This window comes from Oncorhynchus keta, chromosome 20 (assembly GCF_023373465.1).
Source record: "Oncorhynchus keta strain PuntledgeMale-10-30-2019 chromosome 20, Oket_V2, whole genome shotgun sequence".
NCBI lineage: Eukaryota > Metazoa > Chordata > Actinopteri > Salmoniformes > Salmonidae > Oncorhynchus > Oncorhynchus keta.
This window is the reverse complement of record NC_068440.1, coordinates 32,004,725-32,025,072: the sequence shown is the minus strand read 5'-3', so window position 1 is coordinate 32,025,072 and position 20,348 is coordinate 32,004,725. Positions and strand designations below refer to the sequence as shown.

The 20,348-nt window shown below is 45.4% G+C and overlaps 1 protein-coding gene across 1 annotated transcript in view; it reads right to left on the bottom strand.

Annotated features, from left to right (window-relative positions):
- Positions 1–20,348, bottom strand: part of LOC118399002 (gamma-aminobutyric acid type B receptor subunit 2-like) — a 448,447-nt gene that overhangs the window by 163,717 nt on the left and 264,382 nt on the right. Inside the window, exon 4 of the mRNA XM_052472644.1 lies at positions 3,125–3,226. Coding sequence (XP_052328604.1) covers positions 3,125–3,226 — 102 coding nt within the window. The remainder of the gene's footprint in view (positions 1–3,124; positions 3,227–20,348) is intronic.

Here is a 20,348-nt window from a genome sequence, read left to right as displayed (position 1 = left end):
TGTACAGTACAGTTCCTGATGGTGGTTGTCTGTTTCGGCCCCTGTACAGTACAGTTCCTATCTGATGGTGGTTGTCTGTTTCGGCCCCTGTGCAGTACAGTTCCTATCTGATGGTGGTTGTCTGTTTCGGCCCCTGTACAGTACAGTTCCTATCTGATGGTGGTTGTCTGTTTCGTCCCCTGTACAGTACAGTTCCTATCTGATGGTGGTTGTCTGTTTCGGCCCCTGTACAGTACAGTTCCTGATGGTGGTTGTCTGTTTCGGCCCCTGTACAGTACAGTTCCTATCTGATGGTGGTTGTCTGTTTCGGCCCCTGTACAGTACAGTTCCTATCTGATGGTGGTTGTCTGTTTCGGCCCCTGTACAGTACAGTTCCTATCTGATGGTGGTTGTCTGTTTCGGCCCCTGTACAGTACAGTTCCTATCTGATGGTGGTTGTCTGTTTCGGCCCCTGTACAGTACAGTTTCTATCTGATGGTGGTTGTCTGTTTCGGCCCCTGTGCAGTACAGTTCCTATCTGATGGTGGTTGTCTGTTTCGGCCCCTGTACAGTACAGTTCCTATCTGATGGTGGTTGTCTGTTTCGGCCCCTGTACAGTACAGTTCCTGATGGTGGTTGTCTGTTTCGGCCCCTGTACAGTACAGTTCCTGATGGTGGTTGTCTGTTTCGGCCCCTGTACAGTACAGTTCCTGATGGTGGTTGTCTGTTTCGGCCCCTGTACAGTACAGTTCCTGATGGTGGTTGTCTGTTTCGGCCCCTGTACAGTACAGTTCCTATCTGATGGTGGTTGTCTGTTTCGGCCCCTGTACAGTACAGTTCCTATCTGATGGTGGTTGTCTGTTTCGGCCCCTGTACAGTACAGTTCCTGATGGTGGTTGTCTGTTTCGGCCCCTGTACAGTACAGTTCCTGATGGTGGTTGTCTGTTTCGGCCCCTGTACAGTACAGTTCCTGATGGTGGTTGTCTGTTTCGGCCCCTGTACAGTACAGTTCCTGATGGTGGTTGTCTGTTTCGGCCCCTGTACAGTACAGTTCCTATCTGATGGTGGTTGTCTGTTTCGGCCCCTGTACAGTACAGTTCCTATCTGATGGTGGTTGTCTGTTTCGGCCCCTGTACAGTACAGTTCCTGATGGTGGTTGTCTGTTTCGGCCCCTGTACAGTACAGTTCCTGATGGTGGTTGTCTGTTTCGGCCCCTGTACAGTACAGTTCCTGATGGTGGTTGTCTGTTTCGGCCCCTGTACAGTACAGTTCCTGATGGTGGTTGTCTGTTTCGGCCCCTGTACAGTACAGTTCCTATCTGATGGTGGTTGTCTGTTTCGGCCCCTGTACAGTACAGTTCCTATCTGATGGTGGTTGTCTGTTTCGGCCCCTGTACAGTACAGTTCCTATCTGATGGTGGTATGGTGGTTGTCTCTTTCAGCACCGTGGACAGCATCTGACTGCTGCTCTCTCCCTAGGAATCCCATCACTACTGCAGATGTGAACTACAGTCTATTGGTGGCTACACACATCATACCAGACGCCATGGCAATACTTCCTGCTCCAGACTGACTGATACGTGTCATCGTTTCTTATCACATTACATGGAAACAGGGGGACAGGCAACCGAATGGAGAGATGAGAGAGGAGCTATCCAATCATGTGTCAGAGCTGTCACAGCCTGTCCCGCTCCAAAGAGAGGGCTTTAAAGCATTGCGAGACGACGGATCATTTGCATTTTTAACTCTCAGTTTAAAACGTCAGCTTTACACAAGTACATGTATATTATAGAAAGGCTCATAGTTCTCTTTCTCTGTGTGTGTGTTTGTGTGTGTGTGATTGTGCGTGTGTGTGTGTGCGAGTCAGAGAGAGAAAGAGAGAAAGAGAGTGTCTGTGTGAGGCTTCGCCAGCTCTTATGTGATGTGAGTTGATCAGAGAGTCGAGAGGCCTGGAGAGTGAGGGGCTTAGACAGTGTTGTGAGGGCTGAGAAGCCTGGGGAGTGAGGGCGTTAGACAGTGTTGTGAGGGCTGAGAAGCCTGGGGAGTGAGGGGCTTAGACAGTGTTGTGAGGGCTGAGAAGCCTGGGGAGTGAGGGCGTTAGACAGTGTTGTGAGGGCTGAGAAGCCTGGGGAGTGAGGGGCTTAGACAGTGTTGTGAGGGCTGAGAAGCCTGGGGAGTGAGGGGCTTAGACAGTGTTGTGAGGGCTGAGACGCCTGGGGAGTGAGGGGCTTAGACAGTGTTGTGAGGGCTGAGAAGCCTGGGGAGTGAGGGGCTTAGACAGTGTTGTGAGGGCTGAGAAGCCTGGGGAGTGGGGGGCTTAGACAGTGTTGTGAGGGCTGAGAAGCCTGGGGAGTGAGGGCGTTAGACAGTGTTGTGAGGGCTGAGAAGCCTGGGGAGTGAGGGCGTTAGACAGTGTTGTGAGGGATGAGAAGCCTGGGGAGTGAGGGCGTTAGACAGTGTTGTGAGGGATGAGAAGGCTGGGGAGTGAGGGCGTTAGACAGTGTTGTGAGGGCTGAGAAGCCTGGGGAGTGAGGGCGTTATAGACAGTGTTGTGAGGGATGAGAAGCCTGGGGAGTGAGGGCGTTAGACAGTGTTGTGAGGGATGAGAAGCCTGGGGAGTGAGGGCGTTAGACAGTGTTGTGACGGATGAGAAGCCTGGAGAGTGAGGGCGTTAGACAGTGTTGTGAGGGCTGAGAAGCCTGGGGAGTGAGGGCGTTAAACAGTGTTGTCTAAGACTATTATCAGCCACTGCAGCTCCACTTTGGGCTCACAGGGTCACAGCTCGTGTGTGTGTGTGTGAATAACAACAGCAGGTCATTATGGGTAACTGTCCAAACTCTCAGAACTACTGACATAACCGCATTAAGACACACCAGTGTCAACCAGTATTGAGGAAGAGGAATACTGGTACTGTATAATGCAAGAGATGATAAAACCATTTAGGGCATACAGTACATCTGATGTGTGTGACCTCCAGTTCATTTACTCCTGGAAGGTCTTAGACATGAAGGTCTTAGAAACATTCCGGGTGCCACTACAGATCACCATGAGACACTCATTACTTTCATTCCTAAGGGGTTCTGGTCTGGTTCCACAGTACACTAAGTACCTATGCTGTACTGTAACTGGTTCTGGGGATCACTCACCTTCAGCTTCTTGACGTTGACACAGGGGTCGTTGGAGAAGCTCTCGGTGTCAGCGATCTGGATGTCTGCCTTTTCCAGCTCATTGGTCAAGTCATTCCTCACCTGGGAGAGACAGATAAAGTGAGAGAGAGAGAGAGAGAGAGAGAGAGAGAGAGAGAGAGAGAGAGAGAGAGAGAGAGAGAGAGAGAGAGAGAGTGAGTGAGTGGGGGGGGCAATGGGTCATCATGTCATATCAGGTCTTATTTGAATAGTGCTTTTTAAAGATATATTTGGGACAAAGTGCTTACTAACAGCAATGCGGGCCTACACCTCAAAGAGGGCGAGCAGAGGCGATAGACAGTGGCGAGCAGTAACACCTTGGGTAGGAAGAAACCTTGAGAGTACCTTAGACCAGAGAGTAGGTTAGAGGGGATACTAGCTGGGGACATCCACCCAGAGATACAGTAAGGTCTAATTGCACTGTTCTCCACTGTTCTCTGATTAACTTTGTAAAGACGGTGTCTGTATCCCAAATGGCACCCTATTCTTATATAGTGCACTTCTTTTGTCCTGGTCAAAACTAGTAAACTACATAGGGAATAGGGTGCTAGCCTGGCTGCCTGTGGACAACCTCCAGTGGACCCTGCACCCCTACTGAGATTTGGACAGACATCAGTTATTTCTCCATTAATTTAGTCTCAGTATCCCCCCCAGCTGAAACCATTTGTAATTGTCAATTAATACGTTAGAATATAAATCAGGCTCAAGAAAATTGCCTCTTGGTTTTCGTTGAGTCTCAAACACTCGATATTAAACTGAGGAGCAAGTGAGCTCTTAGTGGTCTTTTAGGGACTCTGGGGGAAAACATGCATCTGTTACTGCTGACACATTAGGGCACAGAAATATCTTTGCTTAGGAGATCATGTATACTGAAAAGTGTGTCTCATAGTAGACCCAGGTGTGTATGAGTGAAAAGAGTGAACATGAAGATAAAATTCATCATCACCAATTAGGATCTGGCCAGAAATACTTTAATCAGGTATAGAACCCATTGCCCTCTATGATTGTGAAGTTTGGGGTCCACTCACAAACCAATCATTCACAAAATGGGACAAACACCAAATTGAGACTATGCATGTGTAACAGTATGAACTTTACATCCGTACCCTCGACCCGACCTGGGCGCGAACCAGGGATGCTCTGCACACATCAACAGTCACCCTCAAAGCATCATTACCCATCGCTCCACAAAAGCCGCAGCCCTTGCAGAGCAAGGGGAACCACTACTTCAAGGTCTCAGAGCGAGTGACGTCACCGATTGAAACGCTACCAGTACGCACCACCGCTAACTAGCTAGCCATTTCGCATCGGCTACACATGCAGGATTCTGCAAAAGCATCCTCTGTGTTCAACGTAAAATACCAAATAATGCAAGAAGAGCAGAATTAGGACGATACGCACTAATGATAAATATCCTGAAAAAGAGCCGTTAAATTCTACAACCACCTAAAAGGAAGCAATTCCCAAACCTTCCATAACAAAGCCATCACCTACATAGAGATTAACCTGGAGAAGAGTCCCCTAAGCAAGCTGGTCCTGGGGCTCTGTTCACAAACACAAACAGACCCCACAGAGCCCCAGTAAAGCAACACAATTAGACCCAACCAAATCATGAGAAAACAAAAAGATCATTACTTGACACATTGGAAAGAATTAACAAAAATTAGAGCAAATTGGAATGTTATTTGGCCCTAAACAGAGAGTACACAGTGGCAGAATACCTGACCACTGCGACTGACCCAAAATTAAGAAAAGCTTTGACTATGTACAGACTCAGTGAGTATGGCCTTGCTATTGAGAGAGGCTGCCATAGGCAGACCTGGCTCTCAAGAGGAGACAGGCTATGTGCCCACAAAATGAGGTGGAAACCGAGCTGCACTTCCTAACCTCCTGCCAAATGTATGACCATAGTAGAGACATATATTTCCCTCAGATTACACAGCCCACAAGGAATTCGAAAAGCAACCAGTGAAGAACAAACACCATTGTAAATTCAACCCATATTTATGTTTATTTATTTTCCCTTTAGTACTTAAACCTTTTGTGGATCCCTTAAAGTGAAGATTCAAGCAGAGGGGCTGCAGGACTCCAGCGCTCCAGCGCTACAGAGAGGAGGTCTGCAGAAGGCTGACCAGCCGTCGAGGCGAGAGGGGAACTCCAGAGGGTTAAAAGGGTTTGGCCCAGCCCTGGAGCGGGGGGTTGAGTACGCTACAGTGTGATGTGATGAAAGTTAACCCTGCAGTGGCCTGTCAATTGAACCAGAATAGACACATAAACAGGAAGCATTGTGAGTCAGCTACAGGAAATGCTATAGTGTACTACAGCACTATCTAGGCAGGTCGAATCAAATCAAATGTTATTTTTCACATACTCATGGTTAGCAGATGTTAATGCGAGTGTAGTGAAATGCTTGTGCTTCTAGTTCCGACCATGCAGTAGTATCTAACACGTAATCCAACCTAACAATTTCACAACAACTACCTTATACACAAGTCTAAAGGAATTAATAAGAATATGTACATAAAAATATATGGATGAGCGATGGCCGAACAGCATAGGCAAGATGCAGTAGATGGTATAGAGTACAGTATATACAGTGCCTTGCAAAAGTATTTGGCCCCCTTGAACTTTGCGACCTTTTGCCACATTTCAGGCTTCAAACATAAAGATATAAAACTGTATTTTTTGTGAAGAATCAACAACAAGTGGGACACAATCATGAAGTGGAACGACATTTATTGGATATTTCAAACTTTTTTAACAAATCAAAAACTGAAAAATTGGGCGTGCAAAATTATTCAGCCCCTTTACTTTCAGTGCAGCAAACTCTCTCCAGAAGTTCAGTGAGGATCTCTGAATGATCCAATGTTGACCTAAATGACTAATGATGATAAATACAATCCACCTGTGTGTAATCAAGTCTCCGTATAAATGCACCTGCACTGTGATAGTCTCAGAGGTCCGTTAAACGCGCAGAGAGCATCATGAAGAAAAGGAACACACCAGGCAGGTCCGAGATACTGTTGTGAAGAAGTTTAAAGCCGGATTTGGATACAAAAAGATTTCCCAAGCTTTAAACATCCCAATGACCACTGTGCAAGCGATAATATTGAAATGGAAGGAGTATCAGACCACTGCAAATCTACCAAGACCTGGCCGTCCCTCTAAACTTTACATTTACATTTAACATTTACATAAACTTTCAGCTCATACAAGGAGAAGACTGATCAGAGATGCAGCCAAGAGGCCCATGATCACTCTGGATGAACTGCAGAGATCTACAGCTGAGGTGGGAGACTGTCCATAGGACAACAATCAGTCGTATATTGCACAAATCTGGCCTTTATGGAAGAGTGGCAAGAAGAAAGCCATTTCTTAAAGATATCCATAAAAAGTGTTGTTTAAAGTTTGCCACAAGCCACCTGGGAGACACACCAAACATGTGGAAGAAGGTGCTCTGGTCAGATGAAACCAAAATTGAACTTTTTGGCAACAATGCAAAATGTTATGTTTGGCGTAAAAGCAACACAGCTCATCACCCTGAACACACCATCCCCACTGTCAAACATGGTGGTGGCAGCATCATGGTTTGGGCCTGCTTTTCTTCAGCAGGGACAGGGAAGATGGTTAAAATTGATGGGAAGATGGATGGAGCCAAATACAGGACCATTCTGGAAGAAAACCTGATGGAGTCTGCAAAAGACCTGAGACTGGGACGGAGATTTGTCTTCCAACAAGACAATGATCCAAAACATAAAGCAAAATCTACAATGGAATGGTTCAAAATTAAACATATCCAGGTGTTAGAATGGCCAAGTCAAAGTCCAGACCTGAATCCAATCGAGAATCTGTGGAAAGAACTGAAAACTGCTGTTCACAAATGCTCTCCATCCAACCTCACTGAGCTCGAGCTGTTTTGCAAGGAGGAATGGGAAAAAATGTCAGTCTCTCGATGTGCAAAACTGATAGAGACATACCCTAAGCGACTTACAGCTGTAATCGCAGCAAAAGGTGGCGCTACAAAGTATTAACTTAAGGGGGCTGAATAATTTTGCACGCCCAATTTTTCAGTTTTTGATTTGTTAAAAAAGTTTGAAATATCCAATAAATGTCATTCCACTTCATGATTGTGTCCCACTTGTTGTTGATTCTTCACAAAAAAATACAGTTTTATATCTTTATGTTTGAAGCCTGAAATGTGGCAAAAGGTCGCAAAGTTCAAGGGGGCTGAAAACTTTCGCAAGGCACTGTACATATGAGATGAGTAATGTAGAGTATGTAAACATTATATTAAGTGGCATTGTTTAAAGTGGCTAGTGATACATTTTTTTACATCAAATTTCCATTATGAAAGTGGCTGGAGTTGAGTCAGTATGTTGGCAGCGGCCACTCAATGTTAGTGATGGCTGTTTAACAGTCTCATGGCCTTGAGATAGAAGCTGTTTTTCAGTCTCTCTGTCCCAGCTTTGATGCACCTGTACTGACCTTGCCTTCATGATGATAGAGGGGTGAACAGGCAGTGGCTCGGGTGGTTGTTGTCCTTGATGATCTTTATGTTCTTCCTGTGACATCGGGTGGTGTAGGTGTTCTGGGAGGCAGGTAGTATGCCCCCAACCTCACTATCCTCTGGAGAGCCTTACGGTTGTGGGCTGAGCAATTGCCGTACCAGGCGGTGATACAGTACGACAGGATGCTCTCGATTGTGCATCTGTAAAACTTCAGAGTGTTTTTGGTGACAAGCCGAATTTCTTCAGCCTCCTGAGGTTGAAGAGGTGCTGCTGCACCTTCTTCACCTCACTGTCTGTTTGGGTGGACCATTGCAGTTTCTCCGTGATGTGTACGCCGAGGAACTTAAAACTTTCCACCTTGCCCACTACTGTCTTGTCAATGTGGATAGGGGGATGCTCTCTCTGCTGTTTCCTGAAGTCCACGATCATCTCCTTTGTTTTGTTGACATTGAGTGTGAGGTTATTTTCCTGACACCACACTCCGAGGGCCCTCACCTCCTCCCTGTAGGCCATCTCGTCGTTGTTGTTAATCAAGCCTACCACTGTAGTGTTGTCTGCAAAGTTGATGATTGAGTTGGAGGCGTGCATGGCCACGCAGTCATGGGTGAACAGGGAGTACAGGAGAGGGCTGAGAACGCACCCTTGTGGGGCCCCAGTGTTGAGGATCACCGGGGTGGAGATGTTGTTACCTACCTTCAACACCTGGGGGCGGCCCGTCAGGAAGTCCAGGAACCAGTTGCACAGGGCGGGGTCGAGACCCAGGGTCTCGAGCTTAATGACGAGTTTGGAGGGTACTATGGTAAATGCTAAGGTGAAAAAGGCTTTAAGAGCCACGTGGCGTGAGTCAGTAATTTTGTGTTTGGGGTGTGTCTGTGTGTTAATGCATATGTGTATCTGTGTACTTCACTTGTAAACAGCATATCTAGGACATATTGGAACACTGCCCTCTATTCATTGGGAAGCTACTATATAGTTGATGCAAGGAGCCAACACAGTGGTAGGTAATGGACGTGGGGGGTAGATGATAATGTGAAGAGATAGAGGTTTGCCTCCCTGTGCCATGTTGACTCCCGTAGTGGGTCAACTTTCTGTGGACTATGGCCGTGTTCCAAATGGCACCCTATTCCCTAATAAGTACTTTTCACCAGGGCCCATCAGAAAACCCATAAGGATCTGGTCAAAGGAAGTGTACTAGGGAGTAGGCGGCCATTTAAGATGCAACCAGGGCACACTCATTCTCCCTGATTCATTCTCTTGGCCTCACAGACTGCTAGCTATAGCTCAACCACCAATTCCTCTATGCTCAATTCTCAACAGCTATGACAAAATGTACCGTTGAACTAAGCCGGTTCAATAAACAAAAACGTAGGAACGTGCGTAAGATCATGCACATGCACACACACACACACACACACTCACTCACGCACACACACAGACATTCTGTGGGGCCGCAGATGGATTTGTCCACTTCTGTTGGGAATGGAAGGAACATGACATCTATCAATTGGAAAAGCTCTTGAGAGAGACAAGGGCTGCTCTTGGAAACCGTCTGTCAGTGTATTCAAGTGTCTCCTTCTTTATGTCTGATTTAGGCCCGTAGATCCTTGACAGCATCAGAACTAAATGTATTAGCTTGTCGGCTCCAAAGTATTGTTCCCGAAGAGCAAAACCAGCTTGTATTGATCCAGTAACTTTGCCAAGATGTTGTCTACTCATAGCAGAGCATTGAGCTAATGTTGGACAACTGTAGTATGCTGTAGTATTTACAGTTAACTATAGTATAAATACTGTATTTAAAAAAACTATAGGTACAATAGTAATGAATGTAGTTGTTTGCGGATTGTAGTTTACTGTAAAGTAAAGGGCGATACCTAGTCAGCTGTACAACTGAAATGTGCCTTCTGTATTTAACCCAACCCCTCTGAATCACTGTGGTATTTACTGTAATGTTTTTGGGATTGTAGTATACTGTAGTATTTACTGCAGTATTTTTGCGGACTGCACTATACTGTAGAAGTTACTGTAGTATTTTTGTGGTTTGTACTATAATGTAGTATTTACTGTAGTGTTTTTGTGGTTTGTACTATAATGTAGTATTTACTGTAGTATTTTTGTGGTTTGTACTATACTGTAGAAGTTACTGTAGTGTTTTTGTGGTTTGTACTATAATGTAGTATTTACTGTAGTATTTTTGTGGTTTGTACTATAATGTAGTATTTACTGTAGTATTTTTGTGGTTTGTACTATACTGTAGAAGTTACTGTAGTGTTTTTGTGGTTTGTACTATAATGTAGTATTTACTGTAGTATTTTTGTGGTTTGTACTATAATGTAGTATTTACTGTAGTGTTTTTGCAGACTGCATTATACTGTTGTATTTCTGTAGTGTTTTTGCATAAATTACCATAATATTTACTATAGTGTTTTTGTTTGATTATGAAATGGAGTCGTTCTCCTTCAGGAAACTTACTGGAAAAATACGAATCTTCCATAACCTGTAGGTAGGTAGGTAGGTAAATAGGTAGGTAGGTAAATAGGTAGGTAGGTAAATAGGTGGGTAGGTAGGTAGGTAGGTAGGTAGGTAGGTAGGTAGGTGGGTGGGTGGGTGGGTGGGTAGGTGGGTGGGCAGGTGGTGGTGGGCAGGCAGGCAGGCAGGTGGGTGGGTGGGTGGGTGGGGCAGGCAGGCAGGCAGGCAGGCAGGCAGGCAGGCAGGCAGGCAGGCAGGCAGGTGGGTGGTGGGTGGGTGGGTGGCAGGCAGGCAATGTGGGTAAATATGTAGGTGGGTGGGTGGGTGGGCAGGCAGGCAGGTGGGCAGGCAGGCAGGTGGGCAGGTGGGTAAATGGGTTGGTAGGTAAATAGGTGGTAGTTAAATAGGTAGGTAGGTAAATAGGTAGGTAGTTAAATAGGTATGTAGGTAAATAGGTAGGTAGGTAGGTAGGTATGTAGGTAAATAGGGAGGTAGGTAAATAGGTTGGTAGGTAAATAGGTATGTAGGTAAATAGGTAGGTAGTTAAATAGGGTGGTAGGTAAATAGGTAGGTAGGTAGGTGGGTAGGTAGGTAAATAGGTGGGTGGGTGGGTGGGTGGGTGGGTAGGTAGGTAGGTAGGTAGGTAGGTAGGTAGGTAGGTAGGTTGGTAGGTAGGTAGGTGGTCTGTGGGTGTGAGGCCGGACGTACTGCCAAATTCTCTAAAACAACATTGGACGCGGCTTATGGTAGAGAAATTAACATTCAATTATCATGCAAAAGCTCTGGGGGATATTCCTTCAGTCGGCATGCCAATTGCACGCTACCTCAAAACTTGAGACATCTGTGGCATTGTGCTATGTGACTAAATTGTCCCCAGCACAAGGTGCACCTGTGTAATGATTATTCTGTTTCATCAGGTTCTTGATATGCCACACCTGTCAGTTGGGATGGATTATCTTGGCAAAGGAGAAATGCTCACTAACAGGGATGTAAACAAATTTGTGCAAAAAACGCGAGAGAAATCATTTTTGGGGGGAGTATGGAAAATGTCTGGGACCTGGGACCAACCCTTTACATGTTGCGTTTATATTTATGTTCAATATAGATTCCCTATGGTGTAAGTAAATATTATAATACTGTGAGAGGAAGAGAAAGAGAGAGGCCGATGGAAGGACAACATGTTTTTGAAGGAAAACAGCTACTTTACATTCACAAAAACCCATTAAAACCCAGACACATATTTCTTTGTGAAGCCTCCAATTCAAACCCATTATCCCCATCAAACACACACAAAACCCCACCTAAGCCATCTATACAAACAGAGACGCAGTGTTCTCACACACACAAGGTCATTACAGAACACCCATGTGTGTTTTTGTATGTGTGAGTTTGTGTGTGCATGCGTGCTTACACGTGTCTGTCTGTCTGACTGTCTGCGTGTGTGTGTTGAGCTCTCTCTCTCTATCTCTCATACACAGATAACACACACTTCTGCACACATGCAGTACAGAAGTAATCCAGGTAATGGCCCAAGTAACACCCAGCAGCATTGTGCAGGTGTCTGCTTCCTGTCATGACCCATCCATACCATCAACCTCACAGACCCCATTCAGCCTAGCAGGCTGCACCTGAGATCAGCCTCACAGACCTCATTCATCCTGAAAGGCCTCATCTGAGATCAGCCTCCCAGACCCCATTCAGCCTGAAAGGCCTCATCTGAGATCAGCCTCCCAGACCCCATTCATCCTGAAAGACCTCATCTGAGATCAGCCTCCCAGACCCCATTCAGCCTGAAAGGCCTCACCTGAGATCAGCCTCCCAAAACCCATTCAGCCTGGCAGGCTGCACCTGAGATCAGCCTCCCAAACCCCATTCAGCCTGGCAGGCTGCACCTGAGATCAGCCTCCCAAACCCCATTCAGCCTGGCAGGCTGCACCTGAGATCCGTCCCAGATGGCACCCTGTTCCCTATGGGCCCTGGTAGAAAGTAGTGAACTATAAAGGGCATAGGGAGACATTTGGGAAGCAGTCGCTGATGTCTGAACATGCCGTTTCACAGCCCCGGGGGGAGGGGGGTTCCCGCTACCCGCCCACAGGGCATGGCAAGAGGGGATTATGGAATTACAGAGAGGAAGAATGTAGGGATGGCAAGTGGATACAGGATAGGGTAGAGACCTGCTGACAATAGGATAGAGGTAGTTGGGTTGGTGTGTGTGTGTGTGTGTGTGTGTGTGTGTGTGTGTGTGTGTGTGTGTGTGTGTGTGTGTGTGTGTGTGTGTGTGTGTGTGTGTGTGTGTGTGTGTGTGTGTGTGTGTGTGTGTGTGTCTATATCAGAGTGAAAGACATAGAGGAAAGGGGGAGAAAGGGACAAAAATATCCTTTACAGTCTGTGCTAGCCTGGGATTCCCCATAATCCCATAATCCACACACACACCAACACACACACACAGAAGGGGACAGGCTGGGTGAAACGACAATGTCAGTGTATTGAGTTAAAAGTGTTTAATGCCCAAGTACTGCAAGAGGACATTAGCAAAGTATGATTATATTTAAAGGCAGTCTTTAACAATCACCAGAAAACACAGGATAAAGACCAGGATCAGGCTAAAGACCAGGGTCCGGACAGACTAAAGACCAGGATCAGGCTAAAGACCAGGGTCAGGACAGACTAAAGACCAGGATCAGGCTAAAGACCAGGGTCAGGACAGACTAAAGACCAGGGTCAGGACAGACTAAAGACCAGGGTCAGGTCAGACTAAAGACAAAGATCAGGCTAAAGACCAGGATCAGGTCAGACTAAAGACCAAGATCAGGCTAAAGACCAGGATCAGGCTAAAGACCAGGATAAGGACAGACTAAAGACCAGGATCAGGCTAAAGACCAGGGTCAGGACAGACTAAAGACCAGGGTCAGGTCAGACTAAAGACAAAGATCAGGCTAAAGACCAGGATCAGGCTAAAGACCAGGGTCAGGACAGACTAAAGACCAGGATCAGGCTAAAGACCAGGGTCAGGACAGACTAAAGACCAGGGTCAGGTCAGATTAAAGACCAGGATCAGGCTAAAGACCAGGATCAGGACAGACTAAAGACCAAGATCAGGATAAAGACCAGGGCCAGGACAGACTAAAGACCAGGATCAGGCTAAAGACCAGGATCAGGACAGACTAAAGACCGGGATCAGGCTAAAGACCAGGATCAGGCTAGACTAAAGACCAGGATCAGGCTAAAGACCAAGGTCGTGGTCAGACTAAATACCGGGATCAGGTCAGACTAAAGACCAGGATCAGGACAGACTAAAGACCAGGATCAGGCTAAAGACCAGGATCAGGCCAGACTAAAGACCAGGATCAGGTCAGACTAAATACCAGGGTAAGGTCAGACTAAAGACCAGGATCAGGACAGACTAAAGACCAGGATCAGGCTAAAGACCAGGATCAGGCCAGACTAAAGACCAGGATCAGGCTAAAGACCAGGGTCAGGTCAGACTAAATACCGGGATCAGGTCAGACTAAAGACCAGGTTCAGGTCAGACTAAAGACCGGTATCGGTCGGGCTAAATACCAGGGTCAGGTCAGACCAAAGACCAGGGTCAGGCCAGACTAAAGACCAGGATCAGGTCAGACTAAAGACCAGGATCAGGCTAAAGACCAGGATCAGGTCAGGCTAAAGACCAGGGTCAGGACAAACTAACGACCAGGATCAGGCTAAAGACCAGGATCAGGACAGACTAAAGACCAAGATCAGGATAAAGACCAGGGCCAGGACAGACTAAAGACCAGGATCAGGCTAAAGACCAGGATCAGGACAGACTAAAGACCGGGATCAGGCTAAAGACCAGGATCAGGCTAGACTAAAGACCAGGATCAGGCTAAAGACCAAGGTCGTGGTCAGACTAAATACCGGGATCAGGTCAGACTAAAGACCAGGATCAGGACAGACTAAAGACCAGGATCAGGCTAAAGACCAGGATCAGGCCAGACTAAAGACCAGGATCAGGTCAGACTAAATACCAGGGTCAGGTCAGACTAAAGACCAGGATCAGGACAGACTAAAGACCAGGATCAGGCTAAAGACCAGGATCAGGCCAGACTAAAGACCAGGATCAGGCTAAAGACCAGGGTCAGGTCAGACTAAATACCGGGATCAGGTCAGACTAAAGACCAGGTTCAGGTCAGACTAAAGACCGGGATCGGTCGGGCTAAATACCAGGGTCAGGTCAGACCAAAGACCAGGGTCAGGCCAGACTAAAGACCAGGATCAGGTCAGACTAAAGACCAGGATCAGGCTAAAGACCAGGATCAGGTCAGGCTAAAGACCAGGGTCAGGACAGACTAACGACCAGGATCAGGCTAAAGACAAGGGGCAGGTCAGACTAAATACCAGGGTCAGGTCAGACCAAAGACCAGGGTCAGGCCAGACTAAAGACCAGGATCAGGTCAGACTAAAGACCAGGATCAGGCTAAAGACCAGGATCAGGTCAGGCTAAAGACCAGGGTCAGGCTAAAGACAAGGGGCAGGTCAGACTAAAGACCAGGATAAGGTCAGACTAAAAACCAGGATCAGGTCAGACTAAAGACCAGGGTCAGGTCAGGCTAAAGACCAGGATCAGGCCAGGCTAAAGACCAGGATCAGGCTAAAGACCAGGGTCAGGACAGACTAAAGACCAAGATCAAGCTAAAGACCAGGGTCAGGACAGACTAAAGACAAGGGTCAGGTAAGGCTAAAGACCAGGGTCAGACTAAAGACTAGGATCAGGCTAAAAACCAGGATCAGGCTAAAGACCAGGATCAGGACAGACTAAAAACCAGGATCAGGCTAAAGACCAGGATCAGGCTAAAGACCAGGATCAGGACAGACTAAAGACCAGGGTCAGGTCAGACTAAATACCGGGATCAGGTCAGACTAAAGACCAGGATCAGGTCAGACTAAAGACCAGGATCAGGCTAAAGACTAGGGTCAGGTCAGACTAACGACCAGGATCAGGCCAGGCTAAAGACCAGGGTCAGGTCAGGCTAAAGACCGGGATCGGTCAGACTAAAGACCAGGATCAGGTCAGACTAAAAACCAGGATCAGGTCAGATGAAAGACCAGGATCAGATCAGGCTAAAGACCAGGATCAGATCAGGCTAAAGACCAGTGTCAGGTCAGACTAAAGACCAGGATCAGGCTAAAGACCAGGGTCAGGTCAGACTAAAGACCAGGATCAGGCTAAAGACCAGGATCAGGTCAGACTAAAGACCAAGGTCAGGTCAGGCTAAAGGCCAGGATCGTGTCAGGCTAAAGACCAGGATCAGGTCAGACTAAATACCAGGGTCAGGTCAGACTAAAGACCAGGGTCAGGTCAGACTAAATACCAGGGTCAGGTCAGACTAAAGACCAGGATCAGGTCAGACTAAAGACCAGGATTAGGCTAATTTCAGCACACACACACACACACACACACACACACACACACACACACACACACACACACACACACACACACACACACACACACACACACTTAGACTCTCATGTACATATACACACATAAACTCTCATGTACACATTCACAGCCCCAACACCAAATGAGGATGACTGCTATTTTTCAGTTTGTGTGTGCGTGTGTGTCTGTGTGTTTGTGTGTATCTGTGTGTGTGTTTGTGTCTGTGTGTGTGTCTGTGTGTTTGTGTGTGCATGTGCGTGTGGGTGTTTGTGTCTATGTGTGTGTGCGTGTGGGTGTTTGTGTCTGTGTGTGTGTGTGCGTTTGTTTGTGTGTCTGTGTGTGTGTGTGCGTGTGGGTGTTTGTGTTTGTGTGTGTGTGTGCGTGTTTGTTTGTGTGTCTCTGTGTGTGTGCGTGTGGGTGTTTGTGTCTGTGTGTGTGTGTGCGTGTGTGCCAGCTCGTGCGTCATATTGCGAGGTAAATCCCCTGGTTTAGCCTCTGACGCCAGTCATACTCTCATGCTAACTAAAACAGGGCAGAAGTTTGAGCTGCCTGGCTTTGCGTTCTGGCGTTGCTGCAGATGACAAATGATTAAGTGGCTTACTGGTCTAGATCCCAAATGGACATTACAGCATAATAATAGATAGCCATAACACAAAACTACATGTATCTCTATGGCAACATGAACACTTCCAAGAACCATCGCATTATTATACGTGTTAAATATTTTAAGACTCTTAGTAATTTTCAAAGTCATTTTCTAAATCTCAGTGATTTTCTACGATTTCTTAATAAGGTAATGACATTGTAAGGTTTAAAAATGTAATCACAGTCGTTATTTTATGTAATGTAATTACAGTCGTTAATTCACGTATCGTGATCACAGTCTGTCACGACTTCCGCCGAAGTCGGTCCCTCTCCTTGTTCGGGCGGTGTTGGGCGGTCGACGTCACCGACCTTCTAGCCATCACTGATCCATTTTTCATTTTCCATTGGTTTTGTCTTGTCTTCCTTCATACCTGGTTCCAATCCCATCAATTACATGTTGTGTATTTACCCTCTATTTCCCCTCATGTCCTTGTCGGAGATTGTTTTATTGTGTGTTATGTACAAGTCATGTGTCGGTGTGCAACGGATTTTGTACCCACTTATATTATTTTTTGTATATTTTGGGTTTTTGAGATAGGGAAGAAAGGAGAGAAGGGGAGGAGAGAAGGGGAGGAGAGAAGGAGATGAGAGGAGAGAAGGGGAGGAGAGAAGGAGAGGGGAGGAGAGTGGAGGAAAGAAGGGGAGGAGATGAGAGGAGAGGACAGAAGGAGAGAGGAGAGTCTTCATGTTCCCCTTCTATTCTCGTTATTTTACGTAATGTGATCACAGTCGTTATTTTATGTAATGTGATCACAGTCGTTATTTTACGTAATGTGATCACAGTCGTTATTTTACGTAATGTGATCACTGTCGTTATTTTATGTAATGTGATCACAGTCGTTATTTTATGTAATGTGATCACAGTCGTTATTTTATGTAATGTGATCACAGTCGTTATTTTATGTAATGTGATCACAGTCGTTATTTTATGTAATGTGATCACAGTCGTTATTTTATGTAATGTGATCACAGTCGTTATTTTACGTAATGTGATCACTGTCGTTATTTTATGTAATGTGATCACAGTCGTTATTTTATGTAATGTGATCACAGTCGTTATTTTATGTAATGTGATCACAGTCGTTATTTTATGTAATGTGATCACAGTCGTTATTTTATGTAATGTGATCACAGTCATTATTTTATGTAATGTGATCACAGTCGTTATTTTATGTAATGTGATCACGGCTACCTGTCTCATTAAGGGGTGTTGATCAGAGAGAGTGATGATGGGGAGAGGAAAGGAGGAGAGGAGAGAAAGGGGGAGAGGAGGAGATGAGAAGAGAGGAATGAAGGGGAGGGGGGAGAGTTGAGCAGGGGAGGAGAGGGGGGAGGGGAGGGGAGGAGAGGAGAGGAGAGGGGAGGGGTAGAGAAAAGGGGGAGAGAGAAGGGGAGGAGAGGAGAGGAAGGGAGGAGAGGGGTGGAGAGCAGCATCTCAGTCCACACATCAGCTATAGGGGCAGCAGCGTAGCCTAGTGGTTAGAGCGTTGGACTAGTACCCGGAAGGTTGTGAGTTCAAACCCCCGAGCTGACAAGGTACAAATCTGTCGTTCTGCCCCTGAACAGGCAGTTAACCCACTGTTCCCAGGCTGTCATTGAAAATAAGAATGTGTTCTTAACTGACTTGCCTGGTTAAATAAAGGTCAAATTAAAAAAAGTGCTATCCATAGCATGTGATGACTCTGATCTTACAGGTTGTGAAGTTGTACAGATCAGGGGCCACTTAAATCATTAGTGGATGAAATTATCCGCATTTAACGGCAACTCCACCATATACCTTACAGTCTGTCTGGAGGCCTGGATCTGTGGGGTCCTTAGTGGTCAAGGATCACATCATACTGACCTGGCAGAGCTATAAGACTTAGGATCTACGATGGTAGAGAACGCAGAGAGGTTGAGGTGATCATACACACACTCCACTGCCCAGAGAGCAAAAATGTGATTGAGGCTTAATCTGGTGGAGTGTGATTCAAAACAGATCCATGTATTGGTTGACAGTACAAGGGAAAAACCTGGTAGGTTCCTGAAAGGTGTCAGATAGCAACAGTGGGGACAGGACAGGCGGGGAGAAATCCTGGGAAGCTAAAACCATGAAATACTCACATCATTTGTCAGATAGTATAGATTGTATAGATTGTAAAGATTTATTGATTTACTGAAAAAACAGACAGTACTGTCAGTTCCTGAAAATGGGTTGGATAGTAGCTCATGGGTTGGATAGTATAGAAAACTGGAAAATACATGAAATCACAATTGGTTCAAGCTATGAAATTCAGCCGTCAATTATCAGAGAATATGCACAGGTTTTTTCGGAACAATTGGACCATTTAAACACAATCAAACGCAGAACAAATTCATTTATTTTATATTTTATGGTAAAATGTATTAATTTCAATCCATCCTAAATCCTTTTAGAATTTATCGAGAAAAAAAAATGTGGCCACTGTTAGATCCAACGTAGCAAATCTGAGTGGAGAAAGGAAGAAATAGGAGAAAATGGCATCTCCATTCTTGCATATATTTGTAAATCAGGATGAAGGACAAATGGTATCGCAGGTTGATTCAATCAGGACGCCTTTGCGTTTTTCTCCCTGTTCTAAGCCCAATGGCAGCATCAGGAGGTGGCAGATAAAGGGATTTTACTCTTCCACAGATTTACAGCGTGTCTTCTTATCCCTCAGCACCAGATTGTTTTCAACTAGCCTGACAACGCCAGACAACGCCACGCTCTCCAGTCACAAGTGATAGATTTTCAAATGCACACTTTGATATCTCCAGATACCACTTTGATACACAAACAGGGTTCTGTGGCACACTGGGGTGTTGGTGCTATTATGGTGATGTGCTGTTTTCACACACGTTTAAATTCCTATCTAGAGGTATGACAAGTCGGGGAAAGAAGCCCAATGGTTTTTGTTTGGTGAATAGACTAGATATGAAATACCCGTAGGAAATGAAGCTGGTGTGAAATTACATACATTTATTCTGTAGTAGTGAAACCCTACTAGTTCTCAAACACACTCATCCATTGAGAAATGTCAGTAGACCACAGAAACAGTGCATCCAAACCACTATGTTAACTAACCCTAACCACCATACATGGCTCAACATTGCCCTGGAGATAACAGTTTCTCAATGGACTTTCACAGCAGTTCTGTGTGATGGGTATTGATGTGTGTACCAGTTCTGTGTAATGGGTATTGATGTGTGTACCAGTTCTGTGTAATGGGTATTGATGTGTGTACCAGTTCTGTGTAATGGGTATTGATGTGTGTACCAGTTCTGTGTAATGGGTATTGATGTGTGTACCAGTTCTGTGTAATGGGTATTGATGTGTGTACTGTGTAATGGGTATTGATGTGTGTACCAGTTCTGTGTAATGGGTATTGATGTGTGTACCAGTTCTGTGTAATGGGTATTGATGTGTGTACCAGTTCTGTGTAATGGGTATTGATGTGTGTACCAGTTCTGTGTAATGGGTATTGATGTGTGTACCAGTTCTGTGTAATGGGTATTGATGTGTGTACCAGTTCTGTGTAATGGGTATTGATGTGTGTACCAGTTCTGTGTAATGGGTATTGATGTGTGTACCAGTTCTGTGTAATGGGTGTGGGTGCCTGAAGCCTGCATACAGTGACCATGCATGGTGAGTCAGATGGGATAATGTAACTCATGTTTCCCAGAAGGACTTTACCACAAACTGGGAAAGGAAGTAATTTGTGTTGAGAGATGATGTTAAAATGCCACTTTCAAAAATGTTATGTATTTTTAGAAGGACTTAAAAGGATGCACCAGCTGTGTACTAACATTACAGGGAATATATAAACAGTAACATCCTCAGTAAGTCATAAAACAGAAGTTACTCTCTCTGTGTATGTTAAAATTGCATTAGAAGTAATCACTATCATCACAATCCTACCTTTAATTTTTCCACAATATATCTTATAATATCACAATATAGCATGACATTACAATATCTCCACGATATTTCGTAATATACGGATATCTCCACGATCAGACCTGGGATTAAATACTCTTTCAGGTATTTAAATTACTTTTCAATACATTTCAAAAAACTATTCAGATAACCTTTATTTGAAAAAACAAGTAGTTTAATATTGGAATGTATCTGGAAATACAC